The sequence below is a fragment of the Peromyscus maniculatus genome, chromosome 16 (genome assembly GCF_049852395.1).
Source record: "Peromyscus maniculatus bairdii isolate BWxNUB_F1_BW_parent chromosome 16, HU_Pman_BW_mat_3.1, whole genome shotgun sequence".
Taxonomy (NCBI): Eukaryota; Metazoa; Chordata; class Mammalia; order Rodentia; family Cricetidae; genus Peromyscus; species Peromyscus maniculatus.
The window spans coordinates 30,015,937-30,039,573 of record NC_134867.1 but is presented as its reverse complement, the minus strand read 5'-3'; the positions used below and the strand labels follow the sequence as shown (position 1 = coordinate 30,039,573).

Genomic DNA, 23,637 nt, shown 5'->3' with positions numbered 1-23,637 from the left:
GATAAGATTGAGTCCTGAGCATCAGAAGCTCTGGAAATAACTCAGGTACAAATCAATACAGACAGTAAACTCGACAGTACTCTTCCCACTTGTGCTAGTCACACAGCTGGAAGAAATCTGTGCCTCAGTGAAATGTCTATGACAGAAGCAAACGAACAACTAAAGATATCCCACTCCTGGCACTGGAGGCTTCACTTGATGGCAAAAGACGTCTAGCTGGGGTACAGTCTCCCTGTTATTTGGTGACTCTTTAGACTTCTTCTATGTATGTACACAATGGAAGCTTCTTCAGTGTTAGTTGGCCCCCTCCCTGTAATCCCTCCCTTGCCTCCTCTCTTCCAACCCCCTCCCCATTTAACCTCCTGCTCCAATCCCCCCCTCCCTGTCTGTATATTCTATTCCCCCTCCTGGAGAGATACCCCCAACCCATACCTTCCCCTCTAGCCCAGGGGTTCTCCACCTTCCAATGCTGCACCCTTTAATACAGTTCCTCGTGCTGTGGTGATTCCCAACCATACACTTATTCTCATTGCTACTTTACAACCGTAACTCTGCTACCGTTACGAACTGTAACATAAATATCTGCGTTTTCCAGTGCTCTTAGGTGACTCCTGTAAAGGGCCGTTCAGTTCCCCCCGGGATGAGAACCAGTGCCCTGGTCTCTTACTCTATACCTGACCTCTGAGGTTATACAGTTTGCAGCGTGCCCATCGAATGCTTAAAAGCTAACATCCACATGTAAGAGACAACATGAACTATTTATCTTTTGGGGTTTGAGTTACCACACTCAGGAGAACATTTTCTAGCTCTATCCATATACCTGCAAACTTCAAAATCTTGTTTAACAGCTGAATAATATTCTGCTGGGTAAATATACCACATTTTCAGCTTTGCGTGAGCACTTTTTTCTTACTGGCCCTTTATATGTATACTACGGTTTCCAATTTTGTGTTTTGTGGACTGTGTGTGTGTTTCTTGTGGGGGGTTTTTCTTGTTTAAATGATGGTTTGTTTGCCTGTTTTCTAAAGAGAGAAAGAGTATGGAGTTGTAGGGATGGGGGAGTGGGGAAGATCTGGAAGATCTGGGAGGGGTTCGGGAAGGGAAAAAGTAATCTGAATATATTGTCTAAATATTTTTTTCAATTAAAAAAAAAACAGAACAAAACAAAAGAGAAGGAATTGATACAGTTTTTACACCCAGGTGTCCCAGCATGACTTAAAACCCACTATGTAGCAGGCTGGCTTTGAACTTGAGATCCTCCTGCCTCAGATGCCTTCATACCTAGCTCTTTGTCTATATCCTGTAGTTTTAAGTATTTGGACACTTTTCCTTGTTTAAATTAGTAGAATACAAAAGTCACTGAAGAAATAGGCTGTGGCTGCTTTTTAAGGTCTTCAGAAATACAGTCAGCTCAAATCCTCGAATTTTACTTAAGTGAAATGCTGTGAAAGCTGTCCTCGGCATGACACATGCCTGCTACCCTCTAGAAATCACAGAAGCTGTGACTCTCACATTAGGAAACACTGTCCTGTGGGCACAATGTGCCATGGCCTCTTCATCTGTCAGCAGCTGGCACAAGACTGGACCAATAAACCTTCTCTCACAGAGGGAGGGGCTTACAGGGCCCCACATCTCCCCAAGACTCACAGGCAGTGGTTAGTAGAGTAGAGGGCTTAGGAGGCCCCACCCCAAGGATAGGCAGACAATTAACAGCTGCTGTGGGAGATGTTTTCACTTCAGTGGTGGAGTGGTACATAAGTTGCCTAAATTTCCATAAAGAACCCTAACTAAAAATCATTGTTTTTACCAAGCTAGACATTTCATGGAACGTTCCTATGCTCTGCTGGGACCATGTTTGGGACAAAGAGACATTTGTTCATGTCCTCGGAAAGAAAAGTTCACACAACGACCCACAAGAGACCTCAGATCAGCTGGGGTAATGCTCCCTCACCACGATCACGTCTTTGTTCTGAGGGTGTCTGATCAGGACTTTAGGGAAAGGAATACAATACTTGGCACTAAGAGGAACACGACAGATCCAAAGCTCAGTACGGGAGAAGCCGCATTGTCCCTGCAGTAGCTGATAAGACATCCAACCACGGCTTGACATTGTAACGGGAAATGGGCAGGTGGCTGGCATCTTTCAGGGTTGCCCCCCATTTGGTTGGTGAACTGGATGAAGAAGATGAAATGCAGGCACTGCCTCACCATTTCTTACAGCTGAGTGGGAAGGGTCAGACTGGAGAGTACATGTCACACCAATACTAAAGAGTGTCTCCGGGGATCCAAACCTGGGAACCTGTGCGAAGAACCAGACAGTGACAGTGGCAATGAGAGGGACATGGTAAGAGAGCTGGGAGTGAGAGAAGGACTGTGTCGTGCATGCCCAGCTCACCAAACAAGACAGGGCTGTGTCCACTGGAACCTAAGACGTTAGTCAATCCAGCAGAGGTACTGGACTGTGTGTGGCTTTGCTGAACCCCACAGTGCATCTGATCTTTATGATGTAGGAGACTCTGAGGGGTCTTAATGACTTAGGCTGTCATAAGTGCTACACCAGTCAAGATGGATTAGGAAAAACAGAGCAGATGATGGGTTCTGTCCAGGTCAAAAGCAAATATGGCAGTATTTGTGTTGAGCTGGGGTTCCCAGGGGAAAAACTAACAGAAAGCCAAACGTGCTTATAATTTTTCTAAGTCCCTGAAGTCTGAACTTTGTTATAAAACCCTTTACCAAAGGGGTTTATAACAGGGAAATACCAGTGATTCCCACTATGACACTTGCTACTCAAAGTAGATTCTGTGGGATGGGAAACATCACAGCCTCTTCCCTAACATGGTAGACAAGAAAGCCTGCAGAAGAAGACAATGCAACTGAAGGTCCTATGCCGAACTGCAGACTATTGGCTTAGATGGATGATGGGGGCAGGTACATACTGTTTGCTGTTGGACCCCAAAAGCACTAGGAATAATAGGCATCAATGAATGGACATGGAGATGGTGTGGTGTAAGTGAAAAGGATTGAGCATGTCCTAAGAGTGGGGAATTTTCCCTAGGGTTAGAGACTGTTCAGCCAGCCTTGGATCCTTCCAGCAGCCAAGTGTGGTCCATGGAGAGGCAGCAGAAGGCAGCAGCACAAGCCCAGAGCCAGTCAGACCCTGGGAGAAGACACCCTGGCTCCCCTGGGTCCCAGGCCAGGTGATAAGCACAAGCCAGTTCCTCCCCCCCCCCCCCAGCATGGGGGACAGGATGTACATTAAAAGCAATACTCCAGAGGGAGGAGTTGGGATACCTCACAAAGAATGATTTTAAAGATCTTATGGGAATGCTCCCCATCCATCCATCCATGTTCTCGTTGTGAACACTGTTCTTCTGAGTAAAGAACTGCTACAAGTAATGGGGGCCTTTCTGTGCTGTGTTGGACCTTGCAAACTATTTTTTAGTAACCTGTTAGCTATTGTATATTATATTGATCCTAGTGGGCATGTGCTTGGAATGGACTGCAACGGGCCCTCAGGGATTCAGCCCACACTATGTAAAAGGTCTCATTATATAGTGCTAACCTGAGTGCTTCACAGATTTAAAGAGGCATCTGAAAGACATGAAAGTACACCCCATAGGAGCAAGGATGGGAAATAATTGGGATAGGATGCAGGGCTCAGATCTGCAATGGTATTCATGGGTGTTTTATAGCTAGACAAGGCGTAGGTGATATCTAATGAATGACTAAGAAAATCCTACAACAGTCTGTGCCTATAAACATAAAACTATGGCTAATGAGTCTGAACAAAGGCATCTGGTATGAGTAGAAAAGGCACACCTGGAAGCCCTAAGGTCACTGAACAAAATCCCAGTACCAGCAGTGGGATGCTTCCCTATTACTGTTGACCCTAAGATCCCCACACAACAGGCTTTTGTCACTGATACTGATTGCATATGAGAACTGAACTGTAAGAGTCTAGTATAACACCTAGTCGTAAGAGTATGTAATAATCTATTAAGATGAACACAGTAATCCATGATTCTATACCACTAAATATAAATGAGTAAATGAAAGGGAGACTCTTGTAGGATACAAATCTACAAATGCATAAAAATGATGAATAGTTTATCATTTTCCACCACAACAGTGTTGTAGTGGTGTTTGTACTACAATGCAAACAGTGTAGTAGTGGGGTTTGTATACAATGCAAACAGTGTTACAGTGGTGTTTGTGATACAATGCAAACAGTGTTGCAGTGGGGCTTGTATACAATGCAAACAGCTTTGCAGTGGGGTTTGTATACAATGCAGTGTAGTAGTGGTATTTGTAAACAATGCAACAGTGTTGCAGTGGGGTTTGTGATGCAATGCCACCTATGTGCAGTGCTGGTTGAGACTTGAACCTGGGTATTCTGTAAGAGTAACAAGTACTCTAGCCCTCTAAGAAAACATAAAGCCAGTGTTGACTAATCTGCATACATGTACTTATCAGTTGATAAACAACTGCATAACTAAAGCTAGGCCAAAGTCACTTCAAATACAATTGTTTATAAAATAAACAAAAGCTACGTATCTTCCAAATCCTGAGACACCTAACCCACCATTGCTACCAGTGTCCTCAACTGCTTTTGAACAAGTATATACAGCCAAGACAGGTATTACAATATTTTTTTAAAAAGATTTCTATGGCAGATTAGGAATAACTAAACCATAATCTTAATACTGTCTTTCAAACTTAAGATTCCATTCTTTTTAAAAAAGTGTGTGTCAGAGGATAACTCACGGGAGTCAATTCTCTCCTTCTACCATGTAGGTCCCAATGACTGAACTCAAATGGTCAGGCTTGATTTATCCACTGAACCTCTCTCTAGGCCCCTCTAATACCACATCTTATTCAAACACCTTGTCTTCTATCACTGATGTACACATCTGTTCAGCAGTTATACCAGTTACTCTGTTCAGCAGTTATATACAGTAACAAAGCCAATCACGTTCAACATAAAACAGAGCTTTAAATATATGCATATTTTTTTACTTTGGTATTGGCTTGTAAAAAAAGATTGATTGCATTTAAGGTGGCCATAACACATGACAGGCCCGTAAAAACCCAGCATCCGAGTAGTAGACATATGAGTTACTCATGTACAGTCTTGAAAATCACCTGTGTTTTTGTACCAGGCAGCAGCTACTGAACATCTAATGATATATCAGACACTGAGCTAAGAGGTCTGTAAGGGTTGGCAAACTTTTCAGGCAAAGAGCCAGAATGCAGAGATTTTAGATTTTGTGGGTACATGTATTTCTTTCAACTTTTTTTTGAAACATTATATAGCCCAGACTAACCTCAAAATCAGAAGGTAGCCGAGTTTGACCCTGAATTCTGACCTCCTACCTATACCTTCCAAGTTCTGAGATAACAAACATGCATTATCATGCCCAGATTTTCTGTTACATAGTCTTTTGTGAGTTTTCTAACCATTACTTTTAAAAATATAAAAGGTAGTTATGCTCAACCATCTTATAAAAACAGTATGAAAAGCATATCTGGCCCAAAGGCTGTCATCTGCCAATCTTACTTTAAAAAGTCAAAAAAAAAAAAAAATAAAAAAAAATTCCAACTAATAAGAGGAAGGGGATTATTTTTTACTAGTATGTAAGTAAACCAAGGCTACTGATAAATAGTAAATATAGAATTATGAGCAAAGTTAGAGATGAGGAAACAAGGATGCTTAAAACATGCAAATACAGTAGAAAACATTGAAAATAAAGACTACGTACTCTGGAGTGTACACTGGTAACCAATAGACTAGTCTTCCACCTAGTTCGAGGGTCTCAGCTGCAAAGTTTAATAGGTCAAAAAACATGTCACTCAGGTGATAACTCAAGGAGACAGGAACGTGGCTTTCTGGACTAACAAAGAACAAACATTAAAAAAATCAGTAAAAAGTTTAAGATTGCTCACAGTGATTATTAAAAAAAAATCAACAAGTTTTTCAAGGTAATAACTCGTTACATTTAAATTTCACTCACCATTTTTCTATTCCCTTTGGTATTTGCTTCTGTGAACCTGACCTTCTTGTAGATTCTCTGATGCCATATGGAGCTAGGCAGGAATAAAAAGAACAGGAGAGTCAGGTCAACCAGTCACCAATGAGGGACAGACACACAACGTATGCAAGCAAATGTGACATCCACAGAAGGAAAAAACCTCACCCACGCATTATTCCACCCAAAAACATTTAACATTACATAAAATGCTCAGGGAAGGGAAACCATGTCTTCAAAAACATCCACAGTATAAAGACCCAATAAGTAATGGAGGTCCCAAATTACTAACTGCCATGCCTGACTCTGAAGTGGATCCTGCATTCAAGGAAAACAACAGTTCATAATATAAGTGGTCCAACTGACAAAACTAGTTAACAAACTGTAGATTAAAATATATACATAAATATATATCAATTTTTTAAAATTGATTGCCACACTGCGACTAAGTATCTTGGTTCTCAGAAAATCCACACTAAAGTATAGAAGTAAAAATGCCATACTGGAAGAACAAACAGTAAATAATAAAAGGTCCAAATTGTTGTAATGCATATTCACAATGACATCTTAGTGCCTAAGAACTTTCTTGTTAGATTTGAAATCCTATAGTCAAAGAACAAAAAATGGGTTTTAACAAAAGGTCTTAACTTTGCACTACTTACCAATTATTACCAAGATTTTTAATTATTACAAAGATTATTAGCAACCCTATGGAAAAGGCACATCTGTTTCGATACATCACGTCAAATATTCAAGATTCAGGAGCAAAGAACCTAAGTTTTCATGTCATGTTCTGGAGCGAGTCGGGGCACAACCCAGTGGTTAACACAACTCCAAATCTTTCTACGTACAGAAAGAAGATGCCAGTGAAAACAGGTGCTACAGAGGCTAACCGGTGGAAGAATGTGAGATTGATGAACCCCCTGAGACTGACACAGGAATCATAAATAACACTACCTCTAGGTGCTATACTATGACCAGTCACAGTCAATATAAAAATACATGTCTCAAAAAGCAGTGGAAAAGAAAATGGATGGCAAATTATATACAGCTATAAATACAGACAGGAAATAAATATATTTACTAAAATGAAACCCTCAAGTACTTAAATTAACAATCGGCTATCTAGTCATAATTTTTTGTATTGTTTTTGAAGAAGAGTGGGAAGAATCCTAATACAAGTGGGTACTTCTTACATGTGTTGATATATTTTGTACTTAAAATATACCAGTTTCAGAAAACCCCTTTCCTACTTTGTATAAAAATAAACTCACGATCTGTGATGATTGCATCAAAATACGTTCCCTTCCTCCAGGAAGGCTTAGAGGCATCTGAAACCAAGACATCAAGGTAAAATTTCTCTAAGCCATACTGACGAAGATTTGCCCTGATGTTTTCATCTGGTCCTCGCCATTTCTGGTTTTTTCTACTAGCCTTTCCTAAAGAGAAAGAAAATGAAGGTAGAAAATTATTCCATCAAACAGAGCATTACTCTTTTCTTTAGTTCAGCTGAAAATACTTTAATGCTCATGCTAACCCACATTTACCCACATAAAATGTGTGTCCATTTGTAATCCTAACTGTACGCATACAATTATGCAAATATTTCACCTTATTATTTTGAACAGTAAAATGCACCTTATTAAAATGGCCAATACTTTGTAAGTATGAAGTATTCTTAAGTGAGATACATAACTGAGTGGAATACGGACCTTTCCCACATCAGCAAAGAGTTCGATGTTGAATGAGTGTTTTATCAGATAAATGAAACAGAAATGAAAAACGCTAACTTGTAAAATACAGCAGGTTTTGACCATGAAGAACACAGACAAGTGGAAACACTGCTGATGAGAAGTCAGTGCATGTAGAGAGAAAGTGAAGAAGCTCAAAAGCCTAGCATATGAGACCTAAGAGGATGATGATGATCGTGTCAGTGGTAAGATCAGAGACACCTGAAGAAAAAAACACCTTAATGGCAAATTTTGAGATCTATAACTACCGGACACACACACACACAATACACACAATATATACACACACACACACACTCCACATACACACAACCAGAAAATGGTACTAGCGGAAAGAGATAATCATCGGGCAGCTGAACTCTGGGACACACACACTTGGAGCCATCAGCATTTAAACAAGTGGAGCTGGTGAGAAGGAATCTAATTCTAACCTAAGTGCCAGCTACCCACGGGCTTGCTCTAGTGTTATTCTTATTCTTGAGGCAGGCACTGGAACTCATAGCGACCCTCCTGCCTCTGCCTCCCGAAGCCATGCAATGCCATGCCCAGCAATTCTTCTTACATAATTATACACTTTTGTATTATGATCAATTTTACAGTAAAACAAACCCCCCCCCCCCAAAAAAAGGATGGAAAAACTCCAAACAACATTCACTATGATGGAAACAGGGATTAAAAAATGGATGCTAGCCAGGCAGTAGTAGCACACACCTCTAATCCCAGCACTTGGGAGGCAGGTGGATCTCTCCTGGTCTACAGACAGAGTTCCAGGACAGTCAAAGAAACCCTATCTCAAAAAACTGAAATTATAAATAAACAAACAAACACATACATACATAAAATTTGGATGCTAGGAGAAAAATAATTATGTAAACAGAAATGAAAGAAAAGCCCAGGGTCTTCAACAGACTGAAATAAAACTTCAAATGAGTAAGAGCAGCACCCAGTGAGGACGTTATCCCAGAAAGAAGGAAGGCCTATGAAACTCAACACCGTGGAACAGGGGGGCTCTGTGCCCTTAGTGGGTGTTTCGGGCTGAACGGTGAGTGCAGGCACTACAGGATCACAGACAAGCAGGAAGTGAGGGCGAAAGCGGAGAGCAGGCTTTCAGGCAGCATTCGGGCAAAGGATGAGGAAACGAAAATACAGCTACCGGGACCCCATAGGACGGACAGAAAAGGCTCCCAACTTCCCAACTGGAAAAACACAAGAGTATTCTATGGTACAAACTAAGATCAGAAACAGGGAGCAGAGGACAGACCTAGCAACTGTCTGATCTAAGAAACTCTCCTCAATTAGAATCTACTTCCAGTAGACTGAAGGCTATTAAATAACTTTTCAAAACTTTAATAAATAAAAATGTCTTAAAGGCTCTGTGGGACAATTCCCTTAAATCAAATATTGCTTCTACTAGCAATAAACTAGAATAAGTCTCAACACTTCACTTACTCTAACAAAATACAAACAACAATATCTTTTTCTAGCTAGTTCATTTATGAAAAACATTCAAAACTACATAACTTTTCCCCCCTAGTAAGTATTACTAAGCTCCTTAAGAGTCAAGGTAATAGCATGCCAGTTATTAATACGGCACACAGCAGCTTCAACAACAGAAAGTATCATAAAACCTCACCTCCAAATTAACCTATACTGAGCGAAGTAAACTGTTTTAAGAACTCATTCAAGTTACAACAGAGTAGAAGACTAGCGTAGAGGCCAACAATTTTAAATCATGAATGTAACTTGGTATTTTTAATACCATTCCATTGTGAGAAATAGACTGTTTCACTCTGATTTAATTCCATCCAATCATATACCAGTGAAGCTTTCAAATTTTTAGATGTCTTCCATAACTGCCACAAAACCAAAGTGGATCGTGTTTCAAGTTACTCTCACTTGTAGACACCTCAAGTGTTTCAAGTATGTTCTGGTCACAAAAATTTAAATGTTTCAATGTTATTCAAAGACTAAATATAAATCCAACCTATACTCAAAGCATGACTGCTGAGTATATCAATGGTGGTAATCTTAATCTAGAGAGACTACATGTGTTTTTTTAATAATTTTTTTATTTTTATGTTCATTTTACATGCATGAATGTCTATGTGAGGGTGTCAGAAGCCCTGGAACAGACAGGTGCAAGGTGCCATGTGCATGCTGGGAATTGAACCCGGGTCCTCTGGAAGTACAGGCAGTGCTCTTAACCGCTGAGCCATTCTCTCTCTAGCGCCCCCTCCCCCCCCCCACACACACACATTTCTCTAACATGGACTTCCTGACTACAAAATGGCTACTCCATCTCTTCCACCTTTTCCTTCCCAACACTGAGGTTCACAACCTCAGTTTGCCTTTTTTAAAAACTTCTCTTATTAGGATGACAAGTTCTTAGCTGGGGATGGCGAGAATTTTTTTTTTTTTAATTCATTTTAATATTCTTCTACTTCACCTTGTATACCTTTAGTGATAATGTCATAAAATGTAGCTACTCAAAGAAGTTTTGTGGTAAAATTATACTAAAATGTTGTGCTTTAAACACGAAAATGTCAAATGAAGCTACTCTATCAGTTTCCAGGCCCATCTGGCTGAAGAACAGAGACACTGAAGAACACTCGAAGTTCTACTCACCCAAGCCGTGAACCGTGTTGTAGTCTATGTCTGTCCCACACACATATGCACCAAAGTGAGCAGATGCTATCAGGAGGCCACCTGGAAAACCACACAACTGTGACTATTAACCAGAGAGTCCCAGACCAGGGCTCCTTTCCTGATTTAATTCGATCCAGAGTCTTATGAACTAGCTGCAGGCAGAGTACCCTGGAATGACACCAAGCTAGTTAAATTTAGCAAGGCTCAGAACTGAACAAATAAACCCGAAACTGAACTCACTAAATTGGCCACAAAGCCGGGATTTGAATCGATACATATCGTGGCATTGTTATTTCACACTACCTAAGCAACACTACTTTTTTGTTCAAAATAATGCATATTTAGACATTTTCAGGTTATCTTAGATTATTAAAAACATTTTGCTTCCCTTTTAAAAGTGAACATACAAGTCTGCAAACACAAAGATCTAGAATAAACTAATAACTGGGCTTGAGTTTCAAAGAACTAAAGTGAACATATTTCACATGTGTAATACTAGCTTTTACGAGCTAAAACATGGCCTGTCTTAAAATATTGTCATGTCATTATCTCTTGGTATAAACTATAAATATCAATTTCTGAGTAAATTATCTAGTTAATAATATCATTTTTCTATTAAACAGTACTATGGCTAAAGGAAGAATAATATCCCAATATAAACTGACCAGACTAAGGAAGATGACCGATATGATTGGTTCACAAATGAAGGAAAGTTCTAACATTAAAAATAAAATACCTTAAAAGAAAAACAAGTATTTTTTAAAATTTTACAAAAAAATCAGTTAAATAAAACATTTTAATAACTATTTTTCATTAAACTGCACATTTCTATGAATTCAAATTAAAAATGCTTATTGTGCTTGATCAATCCCCAATTACAATATAGAAAGGTGACAGTCCAGGAGAAACGCGAAATCCGTTCTTAGACTACAAAGTAAACACAGACTTGGACAAAGGGCAAACACTAGGGTTTTCTTTCCACCCTTTTAAAATGTAACCTCTAAAATTAAGATATGCAATGTCTTCACAGGGTCTGAATCTACAAATTCTAGATCTACAGCCATTTAAAAAGTAGTCAGGGAAAAGTACTTTGAAATGCACTCACTAGTGTCCTACTGTATCCCTTGAAGAAGAACGTTGGACCCAAAGCATAGCGGAAACTAAAACCTAGGTCTTCTCAAGCTAACCCCTGAAGCATTTGTGAGATGCACTGTAAAAGAGACCTCATAATTCTTAAGTCTAGAAACGGGATAGGCTGGAGTTAGGAAAGGTATTGTATGTGATGACTCGTGAGCCTCACAAGGTCACTTCACCCAAATCACAAGGAATTACTACAATTCTGCCAATCAAGGCAGATACTCACCTAGAAGAACTAGTTGTCAAAGGGAACAGAAAAGCTTTCCTGTGCTTCCTTACCCAGAACCTTATCCATTGCTTAGAGGGACTTTTGAGAAGACTCAATTTACAGTACACTGCTGAAAGGAGATGAATAATCTGTTAGACTCACCTGCAACTTGTGTCTTTTAAGCGTTTAATTTTTTAAAGAAAATCATAATAACTTGGTTTCTCTGAATTGATCACTGGATAATCACTGTTAATCATCTATTGCTCTTTCAATTACAGCAGTTTTTGCATTTTGTTATACCTTACATGGCATTTTCTTGGGCGGATAGGGTAGTAAAAACAGAGGGTGAGTATTGAGAAGGTAGGAAAGAGACTCGCCCCTTTCGGTTATCCAAAGTAAAATACTAACACCACATATGTGAGTTAGACTAGCACTGTGTTTCAGTTTCTTGTTACCCAAACAGTAACGATTTTAAGGCTAGTGTAGTATCTTATAGGAAAAGAATACAATAAGCGGAACTGACTCCACACTATAAAACTTAATTTATGATTCTCATCTCTGGAGAGCTAAGGAAAGCTTTGAATCTGTGAGGAAATGTGAGACTAGGCTTTGGTTTTACTAAGGGAAATAAAGGAAAAGAAGTTGGTAATCCTGATGCCAGTAATTTTCACTCTGTTTTATCCCTCAGAAAAAGAACTCTAAATGAACTAGCAGCCTGAGCACAAGAATACTGGCCAAGGTGGTAACCCAACTAGACTAACTAATGATGTAGGAAAGAAACTACAAAGAATGAGGAAAAACCGTAAAGCAGAACACACTGTAACCATCTACTGAGACCTACTTCCCAGTGTCTTTTCCATCCTCCAGTTTCCTCTCAGGACCAAGTCCATTTCCTCACCTGGACCCTTGTCTATCACTCGGAAATGACAAATTCAGAAGGTGCTGTAGCCTTTTCCTCACACCTATGATGTCTGCTACGTGGACTCTGACCGCTAGAGCTCACGCACTTGGGAGAACAAGTCGACGCTACGGCTTCAGAGCTCTATGCCACATGAGACACTGAACGCATGCTCACCTCAATCAGTCTATCATAAACAAGATATTAGACACAAACTTAAGCTGCAACTCCCTCGCTGCTGCCATAGCAGCAGTTTATGAATATTTGGGAAATTAACTCAAGAGGGGACTTCCCATCATTATTTAGTATTAGCTGGCAGGTTCACCAAAAAGTGTCTAAGTCCATAAGAAAGTAACAAATAGTAATAGTAGCCTAATAGTCCACTGAATGTCTACCAGTTTTCAAATAACATTCTAACATATGTGTACATTACCTCCCTTAATCTTCATAACATATTACTATGACCAACTTACAAATGATTGGAACTGCCATCTAGACAAGAATTTTATCCAAAGTCACCTTGTTGGGAAAGTAAACTCACACTACATACTCTTTTCTTTATACTATAGTACCTCCTCTGGGGTCAGCACCAATTGAAGTTAAAAAATAAAATAAAAGGGGCCTGGAGAGATGGCTCAGAGGTTAAGAGCACTGACTGCTCTTCTAGAGGTCCTAAGTTCAATTCCCAGTACCCACATGGTGGCTCACAACCATCTGTAATAAGATCTGGTGCCATCTTCTGTCTACATAATAAATAAATAAATCTTTAAAAAAAAAATAAAAAAAAAATAAAATAAAATAAAATTAGCTTATATTGCACTAAATTACTGGTATGGTTTTAGATGCCAAATGCCCTTCATAGATGAATGTGTTAAAGTAGTGGTCCTCATCGTGGCTCTATTGGAAAGGGAGTTTGTCTAGAGTGTGAAGCTTAGAAGGGGGACCTCTGACCAGCAGGGTTATTTTAATGAAGAGGATTGTAGAAGCCCAGACCTTCCTTCTTCTGCTTCTGGGCTATGAGGGAAGCAGTTAATTCTACCCTGTGCCCCTTAACACTGTCTTCTGACATCAACAAGAGCCTACAAGTAATGGGTGTGCCCACCTAAAACTGGGCAAAACATAAACCCTTTTCTTTGTAAGTTATATCATGATTTTGTTAGAGTAACACAAAGTTAATTAGTGTATCAGTTAGATAAAATAATAGAAGCAAATTCTGTTACTATGCAAATTAGGTAAAATTGTGCATCCAGTTAATGACAGTTCACACCAGCACAGGTGTTGTATATTTTCATGCTAACTTTATTAGTGTATTTTCTTACCACCAAGAGTTAACACAATAGGATGTTTCTTCTCTACTTGGAAAATGAAAGAAAAAATGTAGTGTTTTAAAAGTGACAGAAATGAGAATATATTTGCCAAACCAGAAAGGAAAGTGTGTTTCTGTAAGTCAGAATATAACTCTAAGCAACAGCAAACTGTCTAAAAGAAAAAGGAAAGATGTTTAGGCAAGAAGAGATCTCAACCTGTTCTGCAACCTTAAGAAAAACCACAGCAGTGACTAGTTCAATGCTAATGCATTTGGGAAACTATCCACCTTTCAGTCTGGACCATTAAAAGAGATATACTTGAATTAAAAACAACAACAACAAAAACCCTAATATATGGAAGCCAAAGGTAAAACCATCATCAAAGAGGATGGAAAAACCTATGGCCATGGAGAAGGCACAGTGCTACTTCTCAAGTCCTTTCCAAGGTACAAGCTGTCTGTGAATGAGTAGTTCCATGAGGAAACTAATGACTCTTAAGGACTTTCTATACAAAATTAGGGGTTATAACCAGTTTCAAAGTAAAAGTGTCAAAAACTGACTTGTATGCTAAAGTCAAACTTAAATCATAAACAAATATTACGAGTATGTATTTTAGTGGCATATCTTGCCAAGATTCTCCGTTTGACCTTCCCCTTCTATGTGAACAGTGAGATGATCAAAGTAGGCTATCCACTGTATGTAGGGAGCCATGCAGAGCAAACACAGTCAGGTATCCTTACCCCTCACCATGCATAAGGTGGCCAGCACCCTGGGCTGTGAAGGTGGAATTTCACAATACTCCCAGGCTCAACTGCATCAAGAGAAGCATACTCCCTCCTTCCCTCCCTATTATGACAATGTCCTTTTTAAGCTCTACGGTCTAACCTAAGTGTGCACGCTAGTCATTCTGTACACGAATATTACATAATTCCAAAGAACTGTTTTTACATCATAAAAAGGGCTGGTGTTTGTTTGTTTGTTTGTTTGCTTGCTTGATTGTTTTAAAGTTTAAGAATGAACCAATAAGACGGCTTAGTAGGTAAAGTGCTGGTGCAGAAGCCTGATTACCTGATTCCCTAAAACCCACACAAAGGTGGAAGGGGAACCAACCAACCCCACAAAACTGTCCCGACTTTCACACACCTCCAGTGGCATGAATGTACCCAGAAACATACATCGCATGCACATGCATGCATGCTTATGCTTACACACACACACACACACACACACACACACACACACACACACACACACACACAAAGAAATGTTTAAAGAAAAAAGGAGTTAAGAGTTAAGAGCTGAGCTTTTAGACAAGGACAAATCATAACCATTCCTCACATCCAAAAGAATAAATTCCAAATGGATGAGAGTTCTAAAACAAAAATACACAGCTTCAAAAGGCCTAGAAGAAATATAGCTGAATGAACCCTTTATAACTTGAGTATACGGCAAGAAAGCAAATATTGTCAAAGTCAAATGATAACTGGCAATCTGGAAGAAAGTATTGTGATTTATTACAGAAATACTGGAAGAGGAAGTGTTAATATCTCTACGAAAGCATCTTTACAAGAGGTAGGAGGCAAAAGACATGAAAGTCTATTCCAAAAAAGTCTATTTAAAAAAAGCCGAGACCTGACTTATATTCAGATATAAATTAACACTGTAATTCAATACCATTTTCACCCAACAAATCAGGAAATCTTCAAAGGTTTGACAATACATTCTTAGTAGTAAATTGCAGAAGAACAAGAACTCTCTTATATGGCTACAGAAATCCACAGCTGAACAATAGAGGAGAATTTATTAGTAGCATCTAGCAAAGCTACATATTCCCTTTAACCTAGCAATCCTACTTCCAGAAATTTACAGCAGCGCTCTAGCCTCAAAATTACAAAGATATATATATATATATATATATATATATATATATATATATATATACATATATATGTATGTATATATATTCATACGCTTACTCACTGCAAGCATTATTTCCAAGTATAAAATATTGGGAACTACCTGTACCCAGGTATGTATAGGAGATCATTTGAACAACTATAGCATACACTTATGGATTAAAACTATAGGAGAATGAAAACAGGCTGGAATGTGGCTCAGTGAGAGAGTGTCGCATTATCTCCAGGACCACAAACAACAACAAAAGAACGAGGACAATTTCTGAACAGGAAGAGCTTTCTAAGAAATACTGTTAAATGGAAAACAATAACAAGAAAAAACAAGAAACAACACATGGAGTATCAAACATTTTATATAAACGAGTATGACTAAGAAATTGTTCCCACACAAGCCTATCACCAGGAAAAGGAAGAGTAGAATCAGCTAGGAAACAAGGTTGGTCACCAGTGGAAGGGACAAAGGGAGAGCACCTGACTGTGCAGAGTTAACCTCTGCGTGTGCAAACGTCAACACAGTAAAAAGAAGTGAGGGCAGGAGCAGAGGGCAGGAGCAGAGGACAGATCTCACACCGCGAGCACGCTACAGTGAATGAAACCGGTGACCTTCAAAAGGTGAAGCAAGCAAGCACAGTCTGTGACGTCATTGCTCCTTACTTGAAAACGTATCTTCAATTGTGTACGGTAGGCATGGTAGTTTGGAGGAGACTATCCCCTGCAAGCTCAGATACTGGAATACTTGGTGGCCAGTTGGTGGTGCTGTTTGGGGATGTTTAGGAGGTGCAGTTTGCTTGAGGAAGAACGTCACTGGGCGCGGGCTCTGGGGTAGAAGATCTGTCTACTTCCAGTTAGTTCCTCCTGCTTGGTGCTTATGGTAAGGATGTGAGCTCTCGGCATCCCTGTTCCTGTCACTCACTGCCATGCTTTCCTCCCATCATGATGGGTTCCTATCCTTCCAGAACCAGTGAGTCCAAACAAACCCTCCCACCATGACTTGCCGTGGTCGTGGCGGTTCATCAGAGCAACGGAAAACAAACAGGACTCTTTACCCCCGAGTGGCATGGGCAAAGCAGTCGACTATTTTATTAGAGAATTAGAGAAATGAGCAGAAGAGCAAACCCGCTGAACGTCAGCACCGGGGTGCAGGGTGAAGAGAAAGGTATGCATCAACACAGACCGGAGTAGGGAGGAAGTAAACCTGTGATGATCCACAGCAATCCCTGCTACATGCATAACCCATGACTTCTAAAAAGTCTATGTGCAGGTTTATGTGTGTGTACACACAGGAGTATGCGCATGTGTATTTCCATTTGCACTCACGTGTACATTACGTGTATGCACACCTGTATTTCTTCGCTTAGCCTCTGAGAAATTTCAGAACCCAACCTTGGTTTCTGATACCATCTTGCCACTAAAAGAAGCAAGGGTTGCTGGGAGAATGACTGATACCAGGGCTTTGGCATGAAAAAGGTAAGTCAGAAAATTTAAAAGTTCTCTAAGAACAAAAAGAGTGACAGGTCCCAAAGACAGACTCAAGGTCAAAGGGCTGGGTAGAGCTGGGCTAATGTGAGTATGGAAATAATGAAGGGATCTAGAAATCACCTGCAGCTAATAATAAATGGAACTGGCAGCAGGAAGTGAAGAAAGGTTTCTTGCTTGCAAAATAACGAGTGCAGATCCGTAACATAGAGTGCTAGAGTGGAAAAATCATCAAAGGAAAGGCTGGTTCACACAAGAGTCTTGTCACTGGATGCTAATTCTGATTTGTCAAGATGAAGAGACGTCTGGATAAGGAGCAGTATATTTACAAGCTCTTACTGTACCTCCCCACAAGTGCTTTATATTAACTGCAAGACTACAAAATAAAACAGTAACCATCACACATGGAAAATCAAATTCTATTAGCACCATGCTGGTAAAAATTAGTATTCCCACCGAGGCAGAGAAGCAGAATATGTGAGACCTAACAAGGATATAACATCTCTAGTGGGAAGGTATAACTCATTCCAATGAGTGAGATTCAAGCAACTCAAATGAAAACTATTTTAAACTTAAAAGCATTAGTAATGTTCCAAATCAAAATAACATTAACAGTAAAACACAACACCCAACTAAAGAATATAAATAGATAAATGCAAATATATATAAAACTCTTATTCTTAAGAATGTATACTGATATATTTGAGAGAGGAATGCAATAACTAAATAAAGTAACCTTCAGGGGTTAGAGAGATGGCTCAGTGGTTAAGAGCACTGGCTGATCTTCCAGAGGACCCAGGTTCAGTTCTCAGCACCCATATGACGGCTCACAACTGTCTATAACTCCAGTTCTAGGGGGATGCAACACTGTCACACAGACATATATGTAAGGCCAAACATTAATCAATAAATAAATTTTAAAAAGAAAAAAATAAAAATAAATGTAAGTTTCAAATGATCCAGAAAAAAAAATATAAATAAGGTAAAGGAAGCCAAATGTAAACAAAAGCTTAAGCTGGGGTTGGCTATGTGGATATTTGTTCTTATAACTTGTAAATAAACTTGATACTAGTTCCACTAACAAGCTCACACGAGAGAGAACGTGTTTAGAATGAAGACAGAGAACAAACTTGTATGCTGAGAGTGGGGTCCACGGAGACACTGAGAGAACAGCAAAAGTGCACTGGTCAATTAGTTCAAAACAGATCACCAAACCTCCTTCTGTCCTCTAGGAACTCTAGACCAGAGGCTGTTTCTTCCTCATCACATCTGGTCACACTCCTGAAGTGAATTCAGGTGCAAGTGGTGGCCAGTCAAGTTTATGCAGAGACAGCTCTGCAGAAGCAATGAATACATGAACTACTGGAGTCTGCATGAGCAAAAATGATACTCCATGTAACCCTGACCAGTCATGTAACCTCTCCTTGCACTGTCCTTTCCTCAGAAAGACGGTCAAAGTGTCTTCATGTGAGCTGTCATCAGAATGTGAGTGTACAACAGTACCCGACACATTTACTCAACAGGTACTAGCCTTGCACCCCATTGCTCCTGAGAAAGACATCTGCAGAGAGGCTAACTAAACAAGAATAACAGATGAGGAGGACCAAAATAAGATAAAGAGTACTTCCTGCCTAAGGCCTCCATCTGCCTGCCTAAGGCCTACATCAAGCAAGAAAGCAAGGAATCCGAGGCAAGGAAAACTTGAGAATCAGATGAAGCCAACTTGGAATTTCGGGCTTTCCACAGGCCTAATTAGGACAGCATCCCAGGGAAGTAATAAGGAACATGGGTTGTGGTGTCAGCAGGCAGACTCTAGACTATGGCTCCTTAGTCACCTTCAGTTTCACACTTAATTAAAAACTCCTACAAACAGAATCAGAGATGTGTTTCCTCTACCCAAATACATAGCTATTTCTTTAAAAGCATGAATATTTTCTTTTTTTCCATTCTTCCCATAAGAGTTTTCCTAATAAATAAAAATATGATTCTATAACATTTCTACAACGTATGATATACTGCAAGACATATGTGAAAAAATAAGCCTGATGCTCCCCCCAGTGGCTTACTTGGAATAAAACCTCCAAGTGGCAAAGTGTTCAATATTAGCTATTATACAAGAAGTTTGTCAATTCAATCTCTCATCCAAAACATACTATGACCTTCACTGCTATAAATAAGCAAAATCTATGCATTAGTGCAACAAATCATTTTATAATACCTGTTCCAACAAATGGATCAAAGACAACATCGTTTTCTTTCACTTTTGCGTGGTTGGCCATGATGAATGATAAGCCAGCATCCATACTTGTATTTCCAATAAAATGTCTCTTTTTGACACTATAGGACTCAATTAGCTCTCTCTGTCCATCTGCAATCTAGATCAGAGATAGTTTTCAAGTTAGCCTAGCTGTACAGAACAGACTCAAGATAATTACTGACAATACAAACTGCAGCACCTTGCTAATGAGAACTTGTTCCACTTACTGCTGTTCTAAACTTAATCCTTTAGAGATCACAGGATTGAGACTGTCAGAGTCAAATCTTTTTACCTCTCTAACGCCTTTCTAGCTACTTTGTGCTTTCAAACTAAGAAGGAATCAAATTTCAATACAATGATTCTAAGGAGTGGTATTGAGTTTTCTCCTCTCCCTTTTCTCTTTCTCTGTAATGACAAAAATCCGTAACATGGCTCTCAGCTTCCACCTACCTAGTCCAGCCTCAAGGAAGTGAGCATAACACTTCTAGAATTTCATTTCCCCTCAGAATGGAATCCTTAGCTTTGAGATTTTCACAAGAGATCGCTGAACTGGCACAGCACTCGGCCCCTCTCTGCATCACTTACACGGTAGTCCTGCCTTTCTGGGAATTCTTGTTTTCCTTTGTCAGGCATAACCCCCTTTTCCTAGGTCCTGTATCTAACAAACTCCTTATGTTTCACAGGAATCTCTGGAAAAATACAAATCATAATCCCATACTTTTCAGCAATTTTAATGCATACAGCAGTTCTGACTCTTCAGTTGCTTCAAAATTTTACATATTAAAAAAATCAAGCACAAAGGTGGGTGTGGCATGCTGCTTCTTTTGCTTGAGGCCTCAGGAATGCTCGACCACTGACCTACATCCCCACCCTGCATTTAGCTTTTAAAGAAAGGGGTAAGATAGGTAGAAAGAACTTGCTTACCCATCTACCAAAATAAATATTGTGTGGTCTTTCAGGGATGCAGTTTGGGTCCAAACCATAGTCTTCCAAAACAGAGAATACATGCTGTGGTTTCTTTAAGTTCACTTTTCCTTCAAATGGCAGAAATTCAAGGGCCTTAAAAAAAAAAAAAAAGTAATTCTAATGTACTACAAAGATTTATAAAAAGAATCACAGAAAACAGAACTTATCTACATACATACTGTGTGAGTCTGGTGTCAGAATTCTACAAGATAGACACAAACAACATGGAAAGCGCCTAAGAGACAGTCTATATTCATATACACCAACAGCTAGTGTATTCAATCCACAGGCTTTGCTTCAGCTAGTTTCACTTACATCTATTCGTTTGACTTTTTCTTCTTGAGTCAATGTTTTGTTAAACGTGTGGATCTTTATTTTATACGTAGACTCTGAATGTAGAAATGGAACCTAAAATGGAAGCAGATAAGTTTTGTAAGCTTGTGAATTCTACAGAATATGCACACGTGCCTATGTAAAATCACATTTCACTACGCACCATCTTCTCCACAGGGTAATTTTTAAGAGAAGTATACAGCTCCTCAGGAGATTTTCCATGACCCCATAGTTCAAATATAGACCTAGGAAATAAATGGTTGGTACTAACCTCAGTAAAGAACTTAGTTCACACAGCAATACATAATAGTTATTTTGCTAGTTATTTATGCTTGTTACAATAAAACAATCATTGGCCATGCTTTCTAATCCATTCATGAGAAATATGTACACTGGAAACACGTAGCAACATAACCCCAAACCATAAAAAGTTGAACCTCACATGAAAGAAGGGAAATTCAACATTAAGTTAGAGTTTTTCCAAGTTTTCAGCAATTATACACAAATGCATAAATATATATGCATGGATTGGAGAAGGGCTAGGGACTGACCCAGGGTCTTATGCATGATGAGCATGCTGCCTATCACTGAGCTATACCCCGTGCCCTTTTATTATACACTATATTGGATTAAGCAATGCAATAAAATCACATGGTATTTTAAGAAAAGCTGCAGAAAGTCAAATTTTTCTCATATCTTCCCCATTAAAAAAGGGGGAGGACAATGAGATTTTAAAAAAACCTATCATTACTATTTAGCTATGATTTGCTAAAATTTACTAAGTTACTCAAAATGTTGAGCTCTAACAAAGTGAGTACCCAGAGTTTGCTATATGTCTCACTTTTTGCGGTATGTACGAAATATTCCACATCAAAGGTGGAGAGACTGCTCAGTGGTTAAGAGAACTTGTTGTTCTTGCAGAGAATCCAATTTGGTTCCCAGCACCCACATCAGGAAGCTTACAACCACCAGTAACTACAATTCCAGGGGATCCAACTCCGTCTTCTGGCCTCTGAGGCATCTGCACACATGTACACACACAGATATTCAGGCACACAGATATGCATATAAAATAAAAATATAAAAATAAATCCTCTAAAAATCCATACTAAAACTATTTAAAAATAATTTTAAGCCTAATTCAACTGTAGAAAATTCTGAAATGAGTTTTCAATATGTCCTTGTAAGTCTATTTTAATTATCTGTAGGTTGCAAATACAATCCTTGAAAGTGAATTCCTCTTCTATTGAATCCAGAGCAAGTAAGTAATGCTACTCTTACTTAGCAGTATCTTAAGACATATCTCAGCCATAGAAATGAAGAATAACCAAAAGTAAAATGTTACTATTTTACAATATAATTATTCAATATGACAATATTATATAATTATTCACTTTACTATTCACCAAACATATGCAGCACACCAATATGGACTGAGTACTCAAGTGGCTATTTTAAACCTAACATCTCTTACTTCTGGAATGCAAATACCTCAAACAGGTATACATTTTAATATGAAAAGTAAAGTAGTAATTATACAAACAGTGGTTTTCATTTTTTTGTTGTTTCTGTCTTCTGGTCATTTATATTTAGTAACAAGATTGTTAACAAGCTGCAGTTTAAGGAATTAGATTTAGAATTGAGCACACTTCCCAATAGGATAAAGTTAGATAAATACGGAGGTGACAGTCAGACCGCATTACAAGACACTGCTAATCATGATATATATATATATATATATATATATATATATATATATATTCTTATTTTCATTTCATTATTAAAAACAAAATCTAAGGAAAAAATATTTTCAATAATCTGCCATTATCTTCAGAGAAAAAAAACACAACTAAGTATCAATCAAAAAAATTTAAAGAAAAGGGAAATGAGGGATTCATGATAAAAATCTAGGAACAAGAATAAGCAATAAACAATTTAAAAATGTGATTATTAGAATTCTTTCTCAGCTGGACGGTGGTGGCACACACCTTTAATCCCAGCACTCGGGAGGCAGATGCAGGAGGATCTCTGTGAGTTCAAGGCCAGCCTGATCTACAAAGTGAGTTCCAGGACAGCAAGACTACATAGAGAAACCCTGTCTTGAAAAACCAAGGAGAAAAAAAAAATTCATTTCTCTAACATATATATATATTGCAGAAAAGCAGATTTAGATTTTGTAAAACTTCTTTACACTAAACGTGGCATTCATTCGATGTAAGAATATGTCATTCCACACTATCCCCCTGCTAAACATAAGTGTCTGTCACCTCAGCTCCAGAAGGTAAGTCTCTGTTCCCTCATCACCATCCAATGGTAAATCTACATAACTTCAAGCTACAATTGTTTTAGCCTCTACCACCTTCTGTAGCAAGTCTTTCTCTGTACCGTCAGCTCCCAAATGATGACATGGAGTCTTATTATTAATTATGAAAGCTCGGCCTTAGCTCGGAAAGCTTGTCCCACTAGCTCTTATAACTTATAACTCATTATTTTAATCTACTATACAAATATCCCACATTTCACCCTTTTGTCTAAATAAAAAGTAAAGGTTTTAATCAGGTAACTAGGAATTAAGTTTGTATACCTCAGATGTACTTAACAAATTGTGGTCCTTTAACCTCTCCAAATTCAGCTGCATATAACATTTAAAATGTCTAAGTTTTCTTCAGTGAACTATGACCGTCCCTAACAGTGACCTTTGAAGTATCCAAAAAGA

General features: G+C 38.9%; 1 protein-coding gene across 3 annotated transcripts in view; it reads right to left on the bottom strand.

The window, feature by feature from the left end:
* Trmt11 (tRNA methyltransferase 11) overlaps window positions 1-23,637 on the bottom strand; it is a 49,801-nt gene that overhangs the window by 16,341 nt on the left and 9,823 nt on the right. For 2 of the 3 annotated variants that reach the window (XM_006981250.4, XM_076552543.1), the window contains exons 4-11: window positions 21,085-21,166; window positions 20,904-20,996; window positions 20,547-20,681; window positions 19,584-19,740; window positions 10,403-10,483; window positions 7,301-7,465; window positions 6,012-6,084; window positions 5,760-5,891 (exon numbers count right to left, since the gene is read on the bottom strand). In XM_006981250.4, the coding sequence (XP_006981312.1) occupies window positions 5,760-5,891; window positions 6,012-6,084; window positions 7,301-7,465; window positions 10,403-10,483; window positions 19,584-19,740; window positions 20,547-20,681; window positions 20,904-20,996; window positions 21,085-21,166 (918 nt within the window). The remainder of the gene's footprint in view (window positions 1-5,759; window positions 5,892-6,011; window positions 6,085-7,300; window positions 7,466-10,402; window positions 10,484-19,583; window positions 19,741-20,546; window positions 20,682-20,903; window positions 20,997-21,084; window positions 21,167-23,637) is intronic. The other variant, XM_076552544.1, reaches the window with a different exon arrangement.